A 23,136-nucleotide genomic window follows, 5' to 3' on the forward strand; every position below is an offset into this window, starting at 1 on the left:
GAGATTTAGATATGACTAATGTTTATACACAAAAATAGAAATATTATTGCTAGATAACACAAAGCCCTCAGTTTATATGCTACAGATAATCAACATTTTAAAATATTGTATTATAGTAGTTCAGTATTTTTACGTGTATCAAGAAACAAGAAAAAATAGTGTTTAATGAAAAACAGGAAAGTTTATACTGGATTTAGAGGTGATTTATCTTCTTTAAAAATGAAGAGTAAACATTTTCTAGGAGAAAATACGTAATTAATTGTAATGGTATTCTAAAAGCTAAGGACTTATAGAAATATAGAAAATGAAAACACTGTAGAATAAGTTGTTTTCAAAGAAATGACCACAGTTACAGTAGTAACAATTACAAGTAGATATTTTATTTCTATCCATTATTTCCAAATATATAGCTAGAAAATTCTTATTTTAAGATTTAATTCAGACAGAATACTATGGCAGTAAATGTCAATGGAAAGTCATATTAATCTTCAGTTCATATCTTCATTGTCTTTTATCTTTATTGTTTTCTTATTTTCTTTACTGATTCTTCCTCCCCACCCCTCCCTCTTGCTTTTTTTTTCTAAAATTTTATTGGAGTATAGTTGCTTTACAATGTTGTGTTAGTTTCTGCTGTACAACAAAGTGAATCAGCTATACATATACATATATCCCCTCTTTTTCGGATTTCCTTCCTCTTTAGGTCACCACAGAGCATTGAGTAGAGTTCCCTGTGCTATACAGTAGGTTCTCATTAGTTATCTGTTTTACACATAGTAGTGTATATATGTTGATTCCAATCTCCCAATTCATCCCACCCTCCCCTTCCCCCCGTGGTACCCATATGTTTCTTCTCTCTACATCTGTGTCTTTATTTCTGCTTTGCAAATAAGTTCATCTGTACCCCATCCTCCTGCTTTTTATCGTCAGTAATTTTTAAACTTTGTTTTCATTTTATAAAGGAGACAAAGGGGAAGCTTTCTTTATAATACTTATTTCATCCTTTGTGCATTTTAAAATTTTATATATCAAGTAACCATAAAATAAAGAGAAACAATATATGAAGTTTATAGGCAGTGGTTTTTGATGCATTATGTAAGAGATGTGAATTTAAACAACTTCCTTTATTGTAATTTCAGCTGTCTCTGTAACTTTCAAAAAGTCATCTTTCTTATTTTCCTCTTATTTTTTCTCCTGGGACATGGAACTAGTGTTAGTGACCCACCTTGGCAGGTGCTTCACCTTCATAACAAAATGGAAATAATATAGTATATTAATATTATAAGTATTTTTGCTTGAATGGGCACTCCAGTGGCATGTAAATGAGTTTCTTTAAACATTTAGGGTACACCCACCTAGTGCTAGTATTATAGTCATTAATAAGTCATAATTCCTGTCCCCGAGTAATAGAATATTTTAGTGGGAAATAAGCTAAATGTTATTTATTGTTAGAGATATTAATATAGCTCAAAGAAGTAGTAAGCCAGCAGTTTACTGTGTCTTCAACATTATTACTTCCACAGTATCTTCAACAATGTTATTATTTATGAGGAAGAGAAGAGTCTTTCTAAGCCACAGTTCAGAATGTTGAGTTCAGGGGTTTTGAGGAATTCTGGAATGCTGGCAGTTCCTTGGCTATATTGAAGTGTATATTTTCTCCAGCTATTTAAAAAGTAAATATAGGTGGAAGTGCACTTCACTTTAAAATTGTGTGTGTGTGTGGCACGTTAATTTAGTCTCTTAATTTTTGTCATGTAGGAATACCAGATACTCCCTTCAGTAAGGACAGAAATGGTCATGTGAAGCGACCCATGAATGCATTTATGGTTTGGGCAAGGATCCACCGGCCAGCACTAGCCAAAGCTAACCCAGCAGCCAACAATGCAGAAATCAGTGTCCAGCTCGGGTTAGAGTGGAACAAACTTAGTGAAGAACAAAAGAAACCCTATTATGATGAAGCACAAAAGATTAAAGAAAAGCACAGAGAGGAATTTCCTGGTAATCAAATGAAATGAACAAAGCCTCTTTCTAATTTCTTTAAATTTATTTAGGTAAAGAATAGGATAGGTTGAGACTGAAAGACAAAAATGTAATTTTTTTCTAATTTGATATATACAATAGAGAAGAGACTGGCTAATATTACAGTAATGATTTAATTGATACTGGGCATAAGTTTCCTTAAACAGGACAAAGTAGAGGGATATCTGGTCTCATATTTGCCAACTAATGCAAACCTGGGGACAAACAGTATTACTGTCGTTTTGATTAAATATTTAAATATAAATGTAATGAAGGTAAAGCTCCAGAGTTCTAGGCTATAATTTTTCAAATATGCTAGAAAATGAAGTTCAAATCAGAGCAACAGAGGAAATATGCAGGGCATACTGCAGGCATTAACACCATGCTCCATTTTAATATTATATGGTTATCAGGATATAGTGCTGCCTTCTGATTGATAAATTTATCCTCATCATGATGTAGTTTGAAATAAATTCTGATTCTCTCCCCAGCAGTGAGGACATTGATATTAAGCTTGGTAAAAGCACAGTGTATGGCCAACATATTGTGCATGGTGGGAAAAGAATAACTTTTTCTAAAGTAATAGCAGAAAGGTTCTGGGGGGAATTGTCAGAGTGGCGGTTACAGGGAACCAGTGATTCTCTTGGTTATACTGTGGCTACAACTGCCCTAACTCCACTTTTCTGAGTTTGGAAGGAAATTGGGTGGTTTGTGGACTCGGAGACTGCCAAGTCTAAGAGAGTGAGTCTCTTCCCGAAGAAGGCATAAAAATAGTGACTGGTCATTAGTAACCACTTCATCATAAGATATAGATAATTGTATCTTATAGAAAGTGAGGAAACAGGAGGAGACAAATAGTTTCTTACTGGGGCATTGTTTTATGGGTAGAGGAAAAGCTTTGAGATTCAAACTCAGTGCCTTTAATGTTGATTTTACTATAAATTCATTATGTGTCTTTGGATAAAAGACATTTGCCCTTTCTCTTCCTTTGAATTATGGGTTACAACATTGGCCACTAGTTAGGAGCCGTATGGATATATATGCTAAAATGCACAGAAATAGTATCATAGAGCTGGAAAAGATACTTTAGACAATTAAGACTTAGAAGTGTTTTGGACTTTTAAGGTGAAAAGAACTATTTCAAGGCTAAATAGTACCTATATGTTCAAATTTAAAATAGTTTATCTTCTTCTCTAGGTTGGGTTTATCAGCCTCGTCCAGGGAAGCGAAAACGCTTCCCTCTAAGTGTTTCCAACGTACTTTCTGGTACCACACAGAATATCATCTCTACAAATCCAACAACAGTTTATCCTTATTGCTCACCTACCTACTCTGTGGTAATTCCCAGCCTACAGAACACCATCACTCATTCAGTTGGTGAGTTGGTTTTATTGTAGATTACACATTTTTTAATGGCTGTGTGATAATTTTACCTCTTAACTTGAAATTTTGTTTCTGTTAGCTTAAAACTTTAGAACAACAATGTTAAAAAAAATCAAAAATGGAGTGAAAACATTAAATCAGAGAAAGAAAGATTTCAGTAGGCATCAAAGCCCTTGGTTTGCTAGAGTAGCAAATATTCTGTCAGACTTTTAAGCAAATCAGGATGAGTCTGTAGATTATGCAGATAATGCAGGAAATGACTGAGGTAATTCAATAGGAAATAGGAATGTGTTTTTACTATTAGCATAAAAGAATGCCTTGCTGATGGGGTATGAGGCATCCTGTCCTGGAATATAGTAATGGTGACTGATCTCTTAAGACCGTTTTTTTTTGCTGCCCTAGAAAAGCAATGGAAATAATCTATCTTCTACCAGATATTTCGTTCATTACATTATCTTTCCCTAAATTTCTCCTCTATTATCAGTTCTTCACAACATTCCTGTCTTTTGCTTTTAAGAACCCAAAATTGAGAATCTAGTATCTTAATAACTTGTTATAGGTCTATCCATCATTAGTTTGTTCTTCCAGAGCCTATTTTAGTCATCTCTTAGGCAGAGCTTTGTACGTTCACTACTTGCTCTCACTTGTCCTGAAACTACTGTTCTTTCCAGTTTCTACCTCCTCATATCTATGTGCTGAGAGGTTTAGATATCTTGAAAATTAACTTATTATGATCTTAGGCATTTTCAGTTTTTTTCCCATGTATTATTATAGCAATGGATACCAACAAAGCCACATTTGGAGTATCTAGGCTCAAGGCAAAGAAAGCTGTCAGGCACTTTCATCCTTTGCTATTTGGTAGTATCTCTTTTAATCCTGTATTTCAATCTAGGCTTAATTGTGCTTTTTTTTAAACTTACCTTGTTTTATCTGTTATTTATGATTTATACTTTTATCATCTGTTTCTTCTCTTCACCCCTTTTTCTAAGACCCCTCTTCCATGTCATTCTATCCACAGTTAAATGCTGTATGTCTTCTCTCCCCAGAAATATATTTATCAGTGTTCTTACTTGAGGCAGCTGACAGTTTTATACAATATATTAATTTTATGCAATTCTGAGCAAAGATTTGGGGAGATGGAAAGTGGTAGAGCTCTTGCATCCATGATGTTTTATTTAAGTATGACAAGCAGTATTACAGGAAGCATTTCAGAGCCATATTCAAAGTAATCAAATCTAAGGATAATGATCTTTTGTTTGCTTTTTTCTTTTTAAATTTCTCTTATTTCTAGTAATATGTAGTATCAGTAAAGATTTAATTCTTGGATCTCAAATGATTAAAAAAATCATTATCTTTTAAGTATAAAATTTGGGAATTATTTTCCCAGATATATAAAGTTATATGTATAATAATTGATATATATGTATGTAATAGTTATATAATAGTTATGATGAGATTTATTGGCTACTCTGGTGCCCAATCATACAACTTTTGAAATATGTTCTTTTAGTTTGTACTCATCGGCTTGGCATTATATTACTTGGAGGAGTTGTTATCAGTTGCAAATTTGGAAATTTCACTGTATATTTTATATTCTAAATCATTTATAAAACTGTTAAATAAGATCAAATTATAGCAAAAATCCCTAAGAGAATCTACTTTTAATAGCTTATTATCTACAGATACAAATTTTTACACCATCCCTTTTTTTGTTTCTTTCAACTAATTTTATATTATATTTTAAACATAAAGTCATGGTAATTGTGTTTTTCAAACTTGTTTTGTTTATTCCCATGGAAGAAAGATATCAAGTTAGTGAGGTATAATTTATCTCTTATCAGAAAAAATTTGCTCTCATTTTTCCTAGCAACCTTTATACACTAGTACATTGTATAGATTTCATCAGCTTTTCATGTGTAGAAAATAGACTCACCAAACTATAGTTCTCAAGTTCACTACTTCCAATAACAAGTTCACTACTTCCAATAACTTGGAGTTACGTTGACTTTCCAAAAATGCTCTCGCATAGCATTTTTGGCAGAGAGACCACTTGTATTATTTACTTCATCTAATATTTTCTCAGTTCTAACTTTGAGTTTCTCTAAAATTCTTCAGTGAATGCCACCTAAGATCTTGTGATATTGTGATCTTGTGAGCTTGTCTCCTGTTTCTAGTTTCTGAAAGTACTTACAGCCAGATAGTCCAGAATACTTTTTAGGTGCTTTCTTTTATCATATGTCTTTGTTGCCAGTTATGCCAGCATTTTCATTTTACATTAAGTGATCAAATTTATTTATTTTAAAGGATTCTGGAAGTTTGGTGGAAGCTATATTTATTTTAGCCTGGCTTATTAAATGTCAATTTTATATATTTATGAATTTTCTGGTGAGATTATTTCATTTTCTACATTTTATTTCTCAAACCTGAAATGGGTTTTCCTTATTACATCTAAACTCAGTTGACATCTTTCAGTCTTCTGAATTCATACATTTTCTCTAAATTTTTACTTAAAAAATGTTTACTACTATTTTAATTTTTTGGTAGTAAACATGTGATGTGATTTTGGCTTACCCATCTATTCTTTTTTTTTTTTTTTTTTTTTTTTTACCCATCTATTCTTATTTAACAGAAATAGAACCAAAAAACCCCCTCCAACATTCTGATACTGTTATTATAATGCAAAAAAATCTGGTCTTGTCCCTGACTTAAGATCACTTCTAGGGCTTCCCTGGTGGCGCGGTGGTTGAGAGTCTGCCCGCCGATGCAGGGGACACGGGTTTGTGCCCCGGCCTGGGAAGATCCCATATGCCGTGGAGTGGCTGGGCCCGTGAGCCATGGTTGCTGAAGATCACTTCTAGCAAAGTTTTATATCCATAAGAAACAAAGATATGCCTTGAAAATTCCTTGAAAAGTGATGTAGCTCATTATTGTAGGTTTTCTTATGAGGCAAGGAAGGTGGAATCTTATGGTTCAAACTATAGTAAGTCTTCTTAGGTTCCTCATTACCATTTCTGTCCCCAAAGTCCCATCTTTCTTAGCAGTTGTCTAACTGTTCTTCCCAAGTCTCCATTTCCTATCTCTGTCTCTATGTCTCTGCCTCTTACTCTATTTCTCTCTGTCCTCTCCTCTCTCTGCCTCTGTTTCTCTCTCCTCAGCCATATGCTTGTCCTCCTGTTCTTCTTTCTACCTCTATACAACTTTTTCTTGTAGAGAAATTTGGTCTATCCTCAGTTTATGCCATTCTCTACTCCTTCCTGTTCATCCCAGTCACGCAACAAAAGCCTGGTTGCATCCTTCATCCATTCAACACAGGCAGTAGAGTCTTCCTCTTTAGGAGTGGGTGGGAGAGATTTGCCAGAATTGTTGAAAGTTATTAATAACTTTAGTTTTTTTCTTTTGTTCTTATCATATTGTACTATAGATCTAAAATTCTGCTCTGTACCTCATGTAACAATCAGATAATGCTAGCTGCTTCAACACTCACCTAAACATAACGGTTTAAACAGAATCATGGTTTATTTTTTTACCCATGTAAAGTCCAAAATAAGTATTTCTGGCTTTCTTCCAAGGGATTCATGGACATAGTTTTCTTCTACCCTATGGCTCTTCCATCTTTGATATGTAGCATCCAAGTGTGCATGACCTGCAGAAGGGAAAAGAGCATGGAGGATCATGCATGAGAGTTTTTTATGGGCCAGTTTCAGAAATGGTGCATATCACTTCTTCTTACATTCCATTGGTTAGCCTGAGCCACAGGACCACTTCTAAATGCAAGAGAGACTGAGAAATGTAACCTAGCTGTATGCTAGAAGGAGAGAAACCAGGTGACTGGCTGGTCTTTTCCATGCTTTATCTACAGTGTGATACATTAGATCTCTGCCCTTTCCACAAGTCTTCCCTATTCACTGACAGTTTATCAGTGATGACTAGGTGTTGCAGACTTTAACCTCTTGTTTAGCAACATGAATTTTGACATTTAGAACATCTTTATTATACTACCATATAACTCTCTATGCATCTGATTTATCTGATTTTTTTACCTCAGGCCAAAATGGTGCTTGACACATGTTAGTTGCTTAGTGAATATTTGTTTAGTTAAATGAATGCATGATTTTATCACCTCATGCCTCACTTTTGGTAGAAAAGAACATTTGTATCAGCTAAAAGATGAGTCCCTTCCTTCTTCAATAACTGAAATGATATCATTGTTCTCTACAGCTCCTATAATTTGTGTTTCCTTTGCCTAAAATGACCATACTTCTTTTCTGAGGACTAAGAGCCTCCTGTACTGTACAGGGAAAAGAAATCTGTGTCAGAGGTAGATTTTAGGAGCAGATGTCTTGAGTCCAGTGTTAATTCAATGAATAAAACTGAGAGATTTTACAGGTCAGCCTGGCTTCATAGTTGCATAGAGAAGATTTTCCTTATACCAGATGAGTGGTAGAGGTTCTGTCAGCTATAGGTTTATTTGTTCATTTGTTTTTTCTTTCACCTACTCATACCTTTCTTAACTATTATTAACCAGGTTCTGTGCCAGGTAATGGGGATACAAACATGAATTAAACTGTTCCTGCTCTTGAGCTCCCAGTTTTGTGATTGTGGTAAGGGTGGCAGACTTTCAAATTTACACTATTTTATGATATGTGATAGATTTATAGGTTCTGAGGGAACCTGAAGAGGGAAATTATGTTTGATTAATCAGGAAAGGCCTAAGGCCTGTGCCTCACAGATTGGAGGACTAGTCCATGTAACCCCATTAACTGAGAATCAGTACAGCTTCATCTACACCCTGCTCCTGTGTTGCCTCTACTTCACTGGGTCAGAGGCCAACTTGAAACAGATATACCCCTTAATTCCCTACCTCCAGGTTTAAGGGGGAGGAGGGGTAGTTATTTGACTTATCTGGAGAGAAGGAAGGAGAGGAAGGTGTTACCTGGCCAAGGCTGAGAGAAGATTCACAATCCTTTTGGCCTCTGACAGAAACATTTCTCATCATGGGGTCTGTTCTTGGACTGCATCTTCTATATTAACAGAGACCTAACTGCATTGAAATAAACTAGATCATGAATCTATTGCTTTGGCTTCTCTGTGTATTTCTGTGGAAAAGTTAAGTTAAATTTAGGCTAAGTGTGTCATTTGGATAACTCAGCAACTCGGTCAGCAGTCCTCTCTTCTTCAGGATCAAAAAGATCAAATACATGATTATTTCACTTGCCTCTAAAAATTCTGCTATATCCATCATGCCCTGCTGCGATAATATTCCTTTCTTATCTGTCACAAATTGCTGACCTATGGCAAGTCTTTGTCTCACTTGGGAATTTCCTTATGTATTCATATTGAATGCAATAAAGCAAAATAATTTTACTGATTGTTTCTTTAGTTTTTTCCAATTAAAAAATTAAATGTCATTTATAATTTAGTTTAATATAGAGAAGTATACAAAATAAAAGAAAAATGACCCATACCACTATGATGAAACCTCTATTAATATGTAAAATAGAATTGATATATTTAGAGAATAGAAAATTCAAGTAGCACCAATAGGTATAAAATGAAAGTCTGGTGTCCCACCACCCTGTCCCCTCTTCCAGATGACCACCTTTTAAAAGTAACCATTATCAGTAGTTTCATATTATTTCTTTTAGAAACATTTATATATATGTACCAGCATTTGTGTGTATTTGTCTTTCACCCAATCACTCAATCATTTTATTCATTTATTTATTCATCCAAAAAATATTTTTTAAGAGCCTATTCTGTGCCAGGCAGAATTTTGAGCCCTGGGGATACAGTAGTGAGCAAAACAGAAAGGTGTCTTCTCTTATGGCACTTAGAATCTAGGTGGGAAAGAGAGACAAGAATGTAAAATAAATGAACAAGATGACTTCAGTTTGTTCAAGATGCTAAAATAGAGTGGTGATGTTCTTAGGTAAGGTGGTTAGTGAAGGCTTCTGGTTGTACAGTTTATTAAGTTCTGCAGAAAAAAGAAAAATATGGAGTGACTCAGTTCATGCCTGACCCATGCTATTTTTATTTCCAAAGGTGAAGCTCCACCTGCCATCCAGCTGCCCACACCTGCAGTCCAGCGCCCAAGCCCCATCACGCTTTTCCAGCCGAGCGTCTCCAGTACTGCCCAGGTGGCTGTCCAGGCTCCAAGTTTGCCCCTCTGTCCACCACTCCCACCCCAGTGCTTTGCTGGGCCCTCCCAAACAGACACTCATCAGCTGCATTCTGGAGCCAGTTGCTCTGTGAAGAGACCCACTCCTGTCTCTCTGGAGAGCACCAGCAGGATTCCAACTAGTGCAAGTACTGCCCACGCCAGATTTGCACCCTCTACCATCCAACCTCCCAAGGAGTGTCCCAGCGTCTCCACTTGTCCCAGAAGTGCTCCAATCCCACAAGCTCCTCCTATTCCACATCCACATGTCTGCCAGCCCCCTCCCCTTGGCCACGCAGCCACACTGTTTGGGACCCCACCGCGATTCTCTTTTCATCACCCTTACTTCCTACCTGGACCTCACTACTTCCCATCAAGGTAAATGAACAATTTATTTCCTTTCACCTAAAACTACTTATAGCTAATGAATTTTTACCTCTGAAGGCCTCTCTTATTTACTGAAAAAGGAACTTCCTCATTACTGCTTGGGATCTATATAATTTAGATTAGTGGCTAAATAGGGGCCAAGCAGTTAACATAAGAGGGGCCAGATGAGAACTGGGGAAGCCAAGGAGAGTGCATGCCCCATCTTATGAGGCAGCTGCTACTCAGTTCCAGCCTACTGTTGCCGCATGAGAATACAGGCTCCAGTGTTGTCAGATCTGATTTTTCTCTTGAAAAAATAATCAGTTATATGTGACCTTAAGATCATTTAGTTAAACCCCCTTATTGTATAGAGGTGTGGTTCTGAAACTTTCATATATATATATATATATATATATATATATATATATATATATATATACCACATGTGATCTTGTTAAAATGAAGACTCTGAGTCAGCGGGTCTGGGGTACAGTAGTTTCCTATACTGAGTTATAGTAAGCCTAATATTCTGCATGTCTAACAAGCTCCCAAGTGATGTCAATTCTGCTGATTGTGGACCACACTTTGAGTAGCAGGGGTATAGAGAGCACTTGGTCTAAGAGGTTAAATGACTTGTCTGAAGTTATATACCCTCTCAGTGCCCTTTTTAACAAACTAAAACGTTTCTTATATAAATTACCAGTAAAGGAATTTATTTTCACAGGGAAGTATCTAGGGAAAATAAATTTGTAACTTCTCATTTTGGAGTGAGAATTTAACTTCTTTGCAAGCATTCTAATAGTGGCATTAACCTCCACTTTTCAGTTGCTGTTAAGTGTGTAGACAGAGATGGTTTCTGTTGAGAATGGAGTGTTACATGTTTAACACAATCTTTTACGGTTACTTACTTAGAAAGTAAAACTACTCCGCACTTGGGTACCAAGACCTCAAAGAACTTTCGAGATATATATTATGTTGCTTCAATTCATAATGGGATTGCTTGCTTTCAAGTCCTTAGCCCAGAACTGAAAGAAAGTGGAACTAGGGGATCAGATCAGGAGAAAGGAAGATTTTGCTATTTGTGGTTTGTTTTGTTTTTCCCAATAGGCTCTTCTTTAATAGCTTTCAGAAGTCTTTTAGTTCAAGAAATCAAACTTCAAGAGACTCCTAAGGCCAGGGGTTGATAATCTCTTCTCATTGCTATTTCCTAGGATCTGAGATGTTATAGGAATTTTAGAGAATTTTAAAGTGGTTTTTTTAGTTATAAGAAGAGTGCTAAGGACATAGCTGGAATTTAATAAATGAATAGGTTTGAGAAGATCAACCTTAGTTAGAACCTCGAGGTCCACAAACTAAAACTGCGGAAATTTTATCTTTGTTACATAATTCATTTTGTAATACAGGAAAGACTTAGACAATATTTACTCACATTAAAGGAGAAGAAGAGGCATCTAGAACAGGTTGTGTACCACGGTCTTACTCTAGTTGTTATTGTTTTTTCTTTTTAGCATTTTGAGAACTTGGCATTTTTATCTATAATTCTCACAACAGTCCTTTGTTTTAGGCATAGCAATCCCTTTACTTTTTCAGATAGAGAAACTGATCAGCTGTTAAATAGCTTTGTTAAGGTCACACAACTAGTAAATGGCAGAGCCAGTAGTCAAACTTAGATTTGCTATCCGATTTTGAATTCCGTGTTTGTTTTTCTCACTGTATCAGCAAGGCTTCTCAATATAATGGCTTCTCTTGATTGGTAGCTGTTAGTTGCTAGCAGAGAATCACATGGAAAATACATACTGCATTTTTGAATGGAAAAATCATGTAGTCAAGTAGACTTTGGGGCAGGAAATGTTTCCTTATATAATAAATAGATAAAATCATAGGAAATTTATCTTCCTTACTCATGACAAGACTTATGGGATTTGGCTGTTAATGTACAAATCATCTGATAGTTTAAAGAACATTTTGAAAAGAAACTCTGAAAATTATGTCCTGAGAGGAAAGAAACTACCTTTATCTTTACTACCATTATTGCTAATTAATAATAATGCTATTAAAGGAACCAAATGAAGTGAGTTGGTAGTTTTATAGTGAATTTTACTTTATGTAAGAATGTCAAAGAAGTATGTGAGCTATAAACATTAAGTTGCTCCTAACTTCTACCTGTATGTGTGTGATGATAATTTTCCCAAGGGTATAGATGATCTTATTTATGCTTGTTTAGATAGTATATTTCAGTAAAATCCAGCCTGGCTAAATAACAAAATTAATTGATTTCCTCTCAATTTTTCTATTGTCTCTTCTCCTGACTAATAATAGAGTCTTCTATAAAGAATATTTCCTCCCTAATCTAATCCATTTATGTGTGGAATTATTCAACCTTTTCAATACCGTAATTGTAATGACTTTTGATATATATATTAAATATATACCAAATATACATATTTGATATTTTTCCCTGTGTATCTAAAGTAAAAATCAAGGAGGTTAGGCAGTTTAATCAAGGAGTCACTTTATGAAACAGATGGGCACTTAGAAGTGCTGATCCCTAGCTGTGAGGGCTAACATCCTCCTGCCTTCAAATATTAACCATCTTCATACTGTGCTTATTGAGATACTGTCTTTCTGTACTACATTAATTTCTTAGTTATTCTTTTCACTCCCCACCTTTTCTTCTTTTTTTAAAAAAATTAATTAATTTATTTATTTTTGGCTGTGTTGGGTCTTCATTTCCGTGCAAGGGCTTTCTCTGGTTGTGGGGAGCGGGGGCCATTCTTCATCGTGGCTCGCGGGCCTCTCACTGTCGTGGCCTCTCTTGTTGCGGAGCACAAGCTACAGACGCGCAGGCTCAGTAGTTGTGGCTCACGGACCTAGTTGCTCCGCGGCATGTGGGATCTTCCCGGACCAGGGCTCGAACCTGTGTCCCCTGCATTGGCAGGCAGACTCTCAAGCACTGCGCCACCAGGGAAGCCCCACCTTTTCTTCTATTCCTCCTCCTTCTTGTAGTATTTATACTTTCATATGCACAAGAGATATCTAGGATCTTCATTCTGTTGGCCATTGAGTAAATAAACGTGTTCAAAAAGTGTAGTGCAGGGACTTCCCTGGTGGCACAGTGGTTGAGAATCTGCCTGCCAATGCAGGGGACACAGATTCGATCCCTGCTCTGGGAAGATGCCACATGCTGCAGAGCAACTAAGCCCGTGCGCCACAACTACTGAGCCTGCGCTCTTAGCCCGCGAGCCACAACTACTGAGCCCACGTGCCACAACTACTGAAGTCTGCACGCCTAGAGCCTGTGCTCCGCAACAGGAAGAACCACTGCAATGAAAAGCCCGCACACCGCAATGAAGAGTAGCCCTCGCTCGCCACAACTAGAGAAGGTCCACATGCAGCAACAAAGAACCAATTAAACCAAAAATATAAACAAATAAATAAATAAATAAAAATTTTTTAAAGTGTATTGCAGTTAGGGATATAGAAAAGATACGAATGATAAATGGGAATTTATTAGGTTGAAATGTATAAAAAATATAATCAGACAGCTATATCTATGTATTTATTAGGGAAGGTGAGTCCAAAGAATTCTAAATTTGTGGGATTATATAGCATCTTAACTGTAAAATTTTAGACAAACAGATCAAAAGTTAAAAGCAATTATCCTTAACCCTTGTTTGGTTTGTAGACCTATTTAAGAATTTAATTGAAGTTTTGGACCTATTTTCTGTAATAATGCACATCTACATACATATACAATATTTTGCCTAATCCTTATGGAGGATAGAATTTATAGCCCTGGGCTTCCCTGGTGGTGCAGTGGTTGAGAGTCCACCTGCCGATGCAGAGGACACGGGTTCGTGCCCCATTCCGGAAAGATCCCACATTCCGCGGAGCAGCTGGACCCGTGAGCCATGGCTGCTGAGCCTGTGCGTCTGGAGAGGCCACAACAGTGAGAGGTCCACATACTGCAAAAAAAAAAAAGAATTTATAGCCCCTAAACATGGTAGATTTAGCTAATATGGAATACCTTCTGCTGTAACTATCTATAAATGTTGAATTTAAATATGAACAATTTAATACCTAGCTGAAATCACAAGAAAGGAAAATAAATCCCCCTTTGTCAAAATGACAAAAGAGTTGAAAACTAGTACAGTGGTCTTGGGGGTAGTTTGCAGACTCAGATAGTCTCAGCATTTATAAACTTGGGTTTTAATGCCTACATAAGGAGAGGATATGAGGTCATGACTCCGCTCAAGGTGAGGAGCTGAAACTAAAGCCTCTTCATAAAGCTAAGACCCTAGAGGACTTCCCTGGTGGCGCAGTGGTTAAGAGTCTGCCTGCCAATGCAGGGGACACGGGTTTGATCCCTGGTCTGGGAAGATTCCACATGCTTGAGCAACTAAGCCCGTGCACCATAACTACTGAACCTGCGTTCTAGAGCCCATGAGCCACAACTACTGAGCCCACACGCCACAGCTATTGAAGCCTGTGTGCCTAGAGCCTGTGCTCCAAAACAAGAGAAGCCACCACAATGAGAAGCCCATGCACTGCAATGAAGAGTAGCCCCGACTCGCCGCAACTAGAGAAAGCCCACACACAGCAATGAAGACCCAATGCAGCCTAAATAAATAAATAAATAACTTTTTTAAAAAGCTAAGACCCTAGAAAGGCGTCTCAACCTTGATAAAGTAATAGAAGATTTTTATCATTGACCCAGAGAAAGCACAAAGGAAACTTGTTTTTATTCAGGGCTATATATGGAAAAAAGTCTTCTGTTAGAAATCAAAACCCTAGATTATACTGCACACTGGTTGAGAATCTGAAATCAACCTATCCACTTGATAAACTGAGCAATTAGGGATTTCCCTGGAGGTCCAGTGGTAAAGAATCCACCTTACAATGCAGGGGGCGTGGGTTCGATCCCTGGTCAGGGAACTAAGATCCCACATGCTGTGGGGCAGCTAAGCCCACGTGCCACAACTACTGAGCTCACATGCCTCAACTAGAGAGCCCATGTGCCACAAAGTACAGAGCCCACGTGCTCTGAAAACTGCGTGCCACAGCTACAGAGCCCATGTGCCCTGGAGCCTGTGCACTACAACTAGAAAAGAGAAAAAACCCACACGCCACAACTAGAGAGATGCCCACACGCCACAACGAAAGATCCCTCATGCCTCAACAAAGATCCTGCGTGCCACAACGAAGACCTGAGGCAGCCATCCCATAAAATAAATATTAAAAAATATTTAAAAATAAACTGAGAAATTAACACAGAAATTAGTTCTTGGATGACTTACCTGGGACAACTATTCTAGAGGAACACTTCCACAATTCGAGCCACTTGGAATTTCCAAAGGGAGAAAATTGTTATTACAGGTGAGCTTTAGAAAATTATGGAACACAAGGAAAGTATTCATTAAGAACAAGAGTCAGTAGATGCTACAAATAGGAGAATTAACACCCCAAGAATTTGAAATAACTGAAAATCAGGGAGAGACTAAAAATCAATATTTCAAATGTTTAAAGAGGACTTCTGTACCAGCCAAGATGCAATATAAGGAACTGTATCTACCCTCATCTGAAATGATAAAAAACAGACAAAATATATGAAGATATGGTTTTCAAGACACTGTTTACCAGGCAATGAATATGAAGATCCCTGAGAGACAGAAAGTAAATGAGGTAAGCTTTGCAATCTAACCAGCTTACTGACCTGGAAACCGTGGCACAGGGAGGAGAAACACAAGCAGATCCTTGCAGAATCCCTGAGTTGAGGAGATGGAGCTGAGAGACCAGTGAAACCAAGTCAGTTAGAATTCTCAGGATAGAGTACTGGAGAGAAGAAAGCTGCACGATGCAAGAACTCTGGATCTCTGCATAGATTCCATCTTGAGTATTCAGCTGAATACTGAACAGTGTATGCCTGTGAGGAAAATTACCCAAGGCTAGTGGAAAAACTACCTGAAAAATCAGAGACAACAGTTCCCAGCAATCACACCAGGCTGGAAATAGTTCCTGTTCTCACCAAACAGATTGGAAAACCTTGATGGGGTATTAAATACTTAGAGAGTCTTGTTTCAGCTAGGCCTAGATTAAATTTTTTTTTTTTTTTTTTTTTTTTTTTTTTTGCGGTACGCAGGCCTCTCACTGTTGTGGCCTCTCCCGTTGAGGAGCACAGGCTCCGGACGCACAGGCTCAGCGGCCATGGCTCACGGGCCCAGCCGCTTCGCAGCATGTGGGATCTTCCCGGACCGGGGCACAAACCCGTGTCCCCTGCCTCGGTAGGCAGACTCTCAACCACTGCGCCACCAGGGAAGCCCCTGAGACTAAAAATTTTTAATCAATTTTTATCTAAAAAATTTTATCTAAAAATTCTTAAGATCTGAAATGATCAAACTGTTTTCAAGTAATTAACTGCATCCAAAACAAAGCTCAAGGATATTAATAGAAATAGTATGATTAAAAAGATAAGTGAGAGGGAGTTTCATTTCTGGGGTGGCAGCATGAGGAGCTCTGTGAAGCTGCTTCCAAGCAAACAAGCATAACTGGTGAAAACTATTTTAAAAACTAACCACTTAAATTCTCTGGGCAGTGTCCTAAGGGCATACAGCAAATGAAGAAACATTTATTCAAGAAAACATCCTAAAACTTGGTGAGAACAGCAAGAGTCTATGACCCTTGAGCCATGACAAATACCATCCCTCACTCCCACCCTCAGTTCATCTGGGTGGAATGCCAACTCTGGGTGGGTATGGCCAAGAAGGTAGCTCTCACTCCCCTCAGCTCCTAATCAAGGGATACAATATCTTACAGAGAATGGTAGCATTTCTCATCCTCTCCAGCTCTTGAGTTAAAGAAACTAAGTTGATGGCGCGTGTGACCAAGAAGTTGGGGGTTCCTTTTCTTCTCTCAGCCCCTACTAACAGGATAACCATTCAACTCTAAGGATGACAGGCAGAGAATACTGCAACCCTGAACACGCTTGACCCAGGTCACTTGTACAAGAGATGTTCTATGCTGGCAGAGGCAAGCCAAGAAGACCAGAGATTTTGCCATAAGAACAGAGAACTCAGAAGCTTTCCCCAGAAGGAATTTCACTTTATCTGAAACAGTGTGGGGAAGTTCAAGCCTAAGGACACTTTTGAAAACAATGAGATTTTGGTGATAAGCAAATAAAAAGAGACTCTTCTTAATTGAGACCAAGAAGCTACTGTATGCCAGCTAGTACACCAAAGAGAACTAGGGAAAGAAAAAGCTTAAGAGCCCTCTTGCAGTCAGAACAAACCTCAGACTCCTCAAAATTTACCCTGTCTGAATTTAATTGGATCAGACTGTGGAACAATCTCTGCCCCAAGGCATTTCGAAAACATTAGAGCAATCAGCCAGCAATTAGTGGAATCTTAACAGCTGTATGTGATAGCAAATGAGTCAGAGAGCTTAACACAAAAATCAGGGAAAGAGATAGTCAAAGAAAGTCCTGCTAAAACCAATATCATCCTAGGGTGACTGTATTTATGTCCAAGTCTGTGCCCTCTAAGGAGTGACACTCAAGGTTCACACTGCAGAGGAAATAGACTTCACTAAAATAGTCTGTCCCTGGTGGTCCATTGGGTAAGACTCTGTGCTCCCAATGCAGGGGGCCTGGGTTTGATACCTGGTCTGGGAACTAGATCCCACTTGCATGCCACAACTAAGAGTCTGCATGCTGCAACTAAGAAGTCTGCATGCCTCAACCAAGACCCAGTATAGGGCTTCCCTGGTGGCGCAGTGGTTGAGAGTCCACCTGCCGATGCAGGGGACGCGGGTTCGTGCCCCGGTCCAGGAAGATCCCACATGCCGCAGAGCGGCTGGGCCCGTGAGCCATGGCTGCTGAGCCTGCGCGTCCGGAGCCTGTGCTCCGCAACAGGAGAGGCCACAACAGTGAGAGGCCTGCACACTGCAAAAAAAAAAAAAAAAAGACCCAGTATAGCCAAAACAAACAAATAAATAAATAAATAATTTTTAAAATAAAAAATAAAATAGTCTAGTCAAGTCAGTAAACAAAAAACAAGCAAAAAAACTAAAAAAGTAGCCCTGGAGAAGTGAAAGAGTCATTGTCCAGAGTTGCTACAGTATATTACCTAAAATGTCCAGACTTCAACCAAAAATTATGACATGCAGAGAAAAACAGGCAAAAGAAACTACCTGTGGTAGGGCCCAGATTTCAAATTTGACAAAGGCTTCCAAGACATTATAATAATATTCAAACAATTAAAGGAAACCATTTTTAAAGAAGTAAAGGAAATTATGATGACAATGTCTCTTCATAGAGATACTATCAATAAAGACATAGAAATTATAAAAACAGCCAAATGGAAATTCTGGAGTTGAAAAGTACAATAACCAAAATGAAAAATTCACTAGAGGGGCTCAACAGTAAAACTGAACTGACACAAGAATGAATCAGAAAACTTGAAAATAGACTGGTAGTGATTATACAGTCTGAAAAATAGAGTGGAAAAAGAATGAAGAAAAATTAACAGAGCCTCAGAACACAGTCATCATTAACTGTACCAGTGTACCTATAAAAGGAGTATCAGAAGGAGAGAGGAGAGAAAAAGAAGCAGAAAAAAATATTTGAAGACCTAATAGCTGAAAACTTCCCAGATTTGATGAAAAATATTACACATTTAAGAAATTTAATGAATTATGAGTAGTCTAAAAGCCAAGAGATCCACAGCGAGACACATTATAGTAAAATACTGAAATCCAAAGCCAAAGAGAAAATCAAAGTGAGAGAGACAGACAGACACTCATCATGTACAAGGAAACCCCAATAAAATGAACACCTGACATCCATGAGAAACAATGGAGGCCAGAATACATATTTAAAGTACTGAAAAAAACCTGTCAACTTACATTTAGTGAAGCCATGTTTCAAAAATGAAGCCAAAGTAAAGACATTCTCAGATAATCCAACACTGAGATTGCTAGCACACTTGCGTTGTGAGAAATAGTAAAGGGAGTTCTTCAGGCTGAACGTAAGTGATCACTAATGGTAGTTGGAATACAAACCAACAAAATACCAAAGAGTCCAGTAAAGGTAAAAATGCAATTATAAGAGATAGTATAGGAAATCTAAAAAAGACTGGATATATGTATACGTATAACCAATTCACTTTGCTGTACAGCAGAAACTAATACAACATTGTAAAGCAACTATACTCCAATAAAAATTAATAAAAAATAAATAAAAGATAGTATAAAAAAGACAGTATAAATCTTCTTTTGACTGGTTTTAAAAGCAGTTGCATAAAACAATATGCAAATAATTGTTTTGGGGGTCCTATAACATATAGAAATGTAATATATTTGATAATAAAAGCATAAAGAAGTAGGTGGAGGCAAAGTTATTTTAGAGTAAGGAAATGATGGCAGATGGTAACTTGAATCCACAGGAGCAAATGAAGAGAACCAGCAGTACTGAATAAAAAGGTTAATATAACAAACTTCAAAGTATATACTTGCTCTCCTTTCTCTTCTCAGCTTATTTAATAGGCATAAAATTATATAAATTAATAATCATACCAATAGATTGCTGGTTTTATAACACATATAGCTATAATTTATATAACAATAGTAGTACAAAAAGGGGGATGAAGGAGTAGAGCTATATACAAGCAACATTTCTATATTTGGGGACTTCCCTGGTGGTCCAGTGGGTAAGACTCCACGCTCCCCCAGGGGGCCTGGGTTCAATCCCTGGTCAGGGAACTAGATCCCGAATGCATGCCGCAACTGAAGATCCTGCATGCTGCAACGAAGATCCTGTATGCTGCAACTAAGACCCAGTGCAGCCAAAATAAATACATACTTTTTAAAAATTTCTATATTTTACTGGAATTAAGTTAGTAAAAATCTGAAGTTGATTCAGGTAAGGTAAGATGTATATGATTAGCCCTAGAGCAACCACTAAGAAAATAATGAAAAAATAGTGGAAAAGTTGTTAAAGGAACTAAAAACTTATTTAGAAAATATTTACTTCATGCAAAAGAAAGCAGTAAAGAAGGAATAGAAGGCCACAAGGAAAATACAAGACACATAGAAAACAAAAAATAAAATGGCAGACATGAATCCAGCTGTTTCAATAATTACATTAACTGTTAATGATTAAACAATCAAAAGGCAGATATTGTATAACTGGATAAAAATCAAGATCTTAACTATATGTTGTCTACAGTAGACACACTTCATAGTCAGACTCTTCCAAAAAATGTGAGGGCCTCATTCCATGAGCACAATATTGCAAAACCAGAAAAAGACAACATAAGAAGGAAAAACTGCAGGTCAATATCTCTAATGAATACAGAGACAAAAATCCTCAACAAAATACTAGCAAACTGAATTCAGCAGCATAAAAAAAGGATTATACACTGTATACAACTTGGATTTATTCCAGGAATGTGAGTTGTTTAACATTTGAAAATCGATTAATGTAATATACCATATCAATAGGATAAAGGACAAAACCACACAATCATCTCAATAAACCCAGAAAAAAAGCATTTGACAAAACTGAGCACTTCTTCATGTTGAACATGAAGTAACCAGCAAACTAGGAATACAAAGAAACTTCCTCAACTAGTTAAAGGGCATCTACCAAAAATACCCTAACTAACATTATACTTAATGGCAAAGACTGGAGATCAAGCAAGACCCACTTAAGATCAAGAATAAGACAAGGATGTACATTTTTACCACTTCTATTCAACATTTTATTGGAGGTTTAATCCAGGACAATTAGACATGAAAAATAAATAAAAGGTATCTAAATTGTAAAGGAAGAAATAAAACTATATTTATATATTGCACAATCTTATATATAGAAAATCCTGAGGAATCCACAAAAAAAGCTATTATAAGTAACAAATGAATTCAGCAAGTTTTCAGGATATAAGACTAATATATATAAAGCAGTTGCATTTCTGTATAGTAGCAATGAATAAATAGAAAATGAAATTGAAAAAACAATTCCATCTACAATAAAATAGAATTTAAAAACCTTAGGAATCAAGTTAACAAAATAAGTGCAAAACTTATATTCTGAAAAGTACAAAACACCACTGAGGTAGAATGTCACTGAGAGTTACAGAATAGGGAGCCCCAAGAATCTCTCTTTCCACTGAAGCAATAATTAAGCTGGCAAAAACTGTCAGAATCAGCTTGAGGGGTGTTTAATGAAGAAAGAAGCTGCTAAATTCTGATAAGAGAGCACTTTGGCATTTTTTGCCACAGCTATCTCATATTTTCTAGTTCAGTGATGGCCAAGGGGATAGTGACCCATGTTCCTGGTGTGACTTGTTGCTATTAGAGGAGGCAGTTCAGACCTTGTTCTTAAAGCATTATGGTTGTGCATTTTTGACCTGTCTGGTGACTTCCTGAGGAATTGGCTCAGGAACTTACCTTAGTTTGACTCTCCCAAGCATTCCCTTAGAGCTGGAGTGGCCTCCCAGCTAGTGTTTGTGGAAAATATTTAAAGGTATGTACTGTCCACAGCTGCCTGGGTTAAGGGACAACAGACAGGACAAGCAGCAGACAGACTGAAAAGCCTAGAAGAGACTGGGAAAGGAGATATATGTGGGAATAGAGGCTTTGAAAAACTCCCATGTATACTGAGGAATCAGTACACAAGGGCACAAACATATCCAGAGCTAGCATATCCAGGGCTGGACACATGTTCAGCAAACACTGGAGAAGACCCTAAGCTTTCACCTCTGACTGCTTTTTAGGCTCTGTGTAAATAGGAAGTCAAGGCTGAAGAAGACTTGTAAATAGCTTGACCCAAAACTTCCAAAATTTAAAGAAAGATAGGAATCCAAGAAGCTCAATGAACACTAAGTAGAGTAAATTCAAAGAGATACATTATAATCAAGCTGTCAAAGCCAAAGGAGAGAATCTTGAAAACAGCAAGAGGGAAGTGACTAATCTTGTACAGGAAATTCTCAATAAGGTCAACAGCCAGTTTCTCATCAGAAACCACGGAAGTCAAAAGACAGTGGCATAGCATAGTGCTGAAAGAAAAGAAACCATCAACCAAGAATTCTATAACCAACAAAACTACCCTTCAGAAATGAAGGAGGGCTTCCCTGGTGGTGCATTGGATAAGAATCTGCCTGCCAGTGCAGGGGACATGGGTTTGATCCCTGGTCCGGGAAGATCCCACATGCTGTGGAGCAACTAAGCCCGTGCGCCACAACTACTGAAGCCTGTGTGCCTAGAGCCCATGCTCTGCAATAAGAGAAGCCACTGCAGTGAGAAGCCCGTGCACCACAATGAAGAGTAGCCCCCGCTCACTACAACTAGAGAAAGCTTGTGTGCAGCAGCGAAGACCCAACACAGCCAAAAATTTTTTAAAAAAGAAAGAAAGGAAGAAAAGAAATGAAGGAGAGGAAATTCCCTGGCAGTCCAGTGGTTAGGACTCAGCACTCTCACTGCCAGGGCCCCAGATTTGATCCCTGGTTGGGAAACTAAGATCCCACAAGCCACGCAGTGTGGCCAAAAAAAAAAGTAGAGGAAGTTCATCACCAGTAAACCTACCCTACAAGGAATCTAAAGGAAATATTTCAGAATAAAATGAAAAGGCAGTAGACAGTAACTCAAAGCCAAACAAAGAAATAAAGAACACTGGTAAAAGTTACTAAAATAACAGATACAAAAGCCAAGTATCTTTTTTCTTTTGTTTTTTTGGCCTCGCCAGATGGCATGCAGGATCTTAGTTCCCTGAGCAGGGATCAAAGTCATGCCCCCTATAGTGGAAGCACAGAGTCTTCACCACTAGACCACCAGGGAAGTCCTTCTTTTGCTTTTAAAAGCAAGTATATTGTATTTTTGGTTAGTAACTTTTTTTTCTATATGATTTAAAAAGCAAATGCATAAAACATCTATTATAAAATCTATGATATATCTAGATATAAAATGTTTATAATGTTTATATAAAATGTTTATAAAATTTTATCTAGATGTAAAATGTATAAGTACATAATTTAGGACAGTAGCAATACAAAGGAAGGAAGTCACCGTATACAAGCAGAATTTTGATATGCTAATGAAGGTAACTTAGTATCAATTCAAACTAGATTGTTATAAATATAAGATGTTAATTATAAACCCCATGGTAACCACTTAAGAAAATAACTTAAAAATATTTGAGGGAATTCCCTGGCAGTGGTGGATAG

At 37.3% G+C, this 23,136-nt stretch overlaps 1 protein-coding gene across 2 annotated transcripts in view; it reads left to right on the forward strand.

The window, feature by feature from the left end:
- The window catches only part of SOX30 (SRY-box transcription factor 30), a 45,481-nt gene that overhangs the window by 1,386 nt on the left and 20,959 nt on the right, over positions 1-23,136 (forward strand). Inside the window, exons 2-4 of one of the 2 annotated variants that reach the window (XM_059062931.2) lie at positions 1,756-1,995; positions 3,214-3,393; positions 9,442-9,934. In XM_059062931.2, the coding sequence (XP_058918914.1) occupies positions 1,756-1,995; positions 3,214-3,393; positions 9,442-9,934 (913 nt within the window). The remainder of the gene's footprint in view (positions 1-1,755; positions 1,996-3,213; positions 3,394-9,441; positions 9,935-23,136) is intronic. The other variant, XM_059062932.2, reaches the window with a different exon arrangement.

The sequence above is a fragment of the Kogia breviceps genome, chromosome 4 (genome assembly GCF_026419965.1).
Source record: "Kogia breviceps isolate mKogBre1 chromosome 4, mKogBre1 haplotype 1, whole genome shotgun sequence".
Taxonomy (NCBI): Eukaryota; Metazoa; Chordata; class Mammalia; order Artiodactyla; family Physeteridae; genus Kogia; species Kogia breviceps.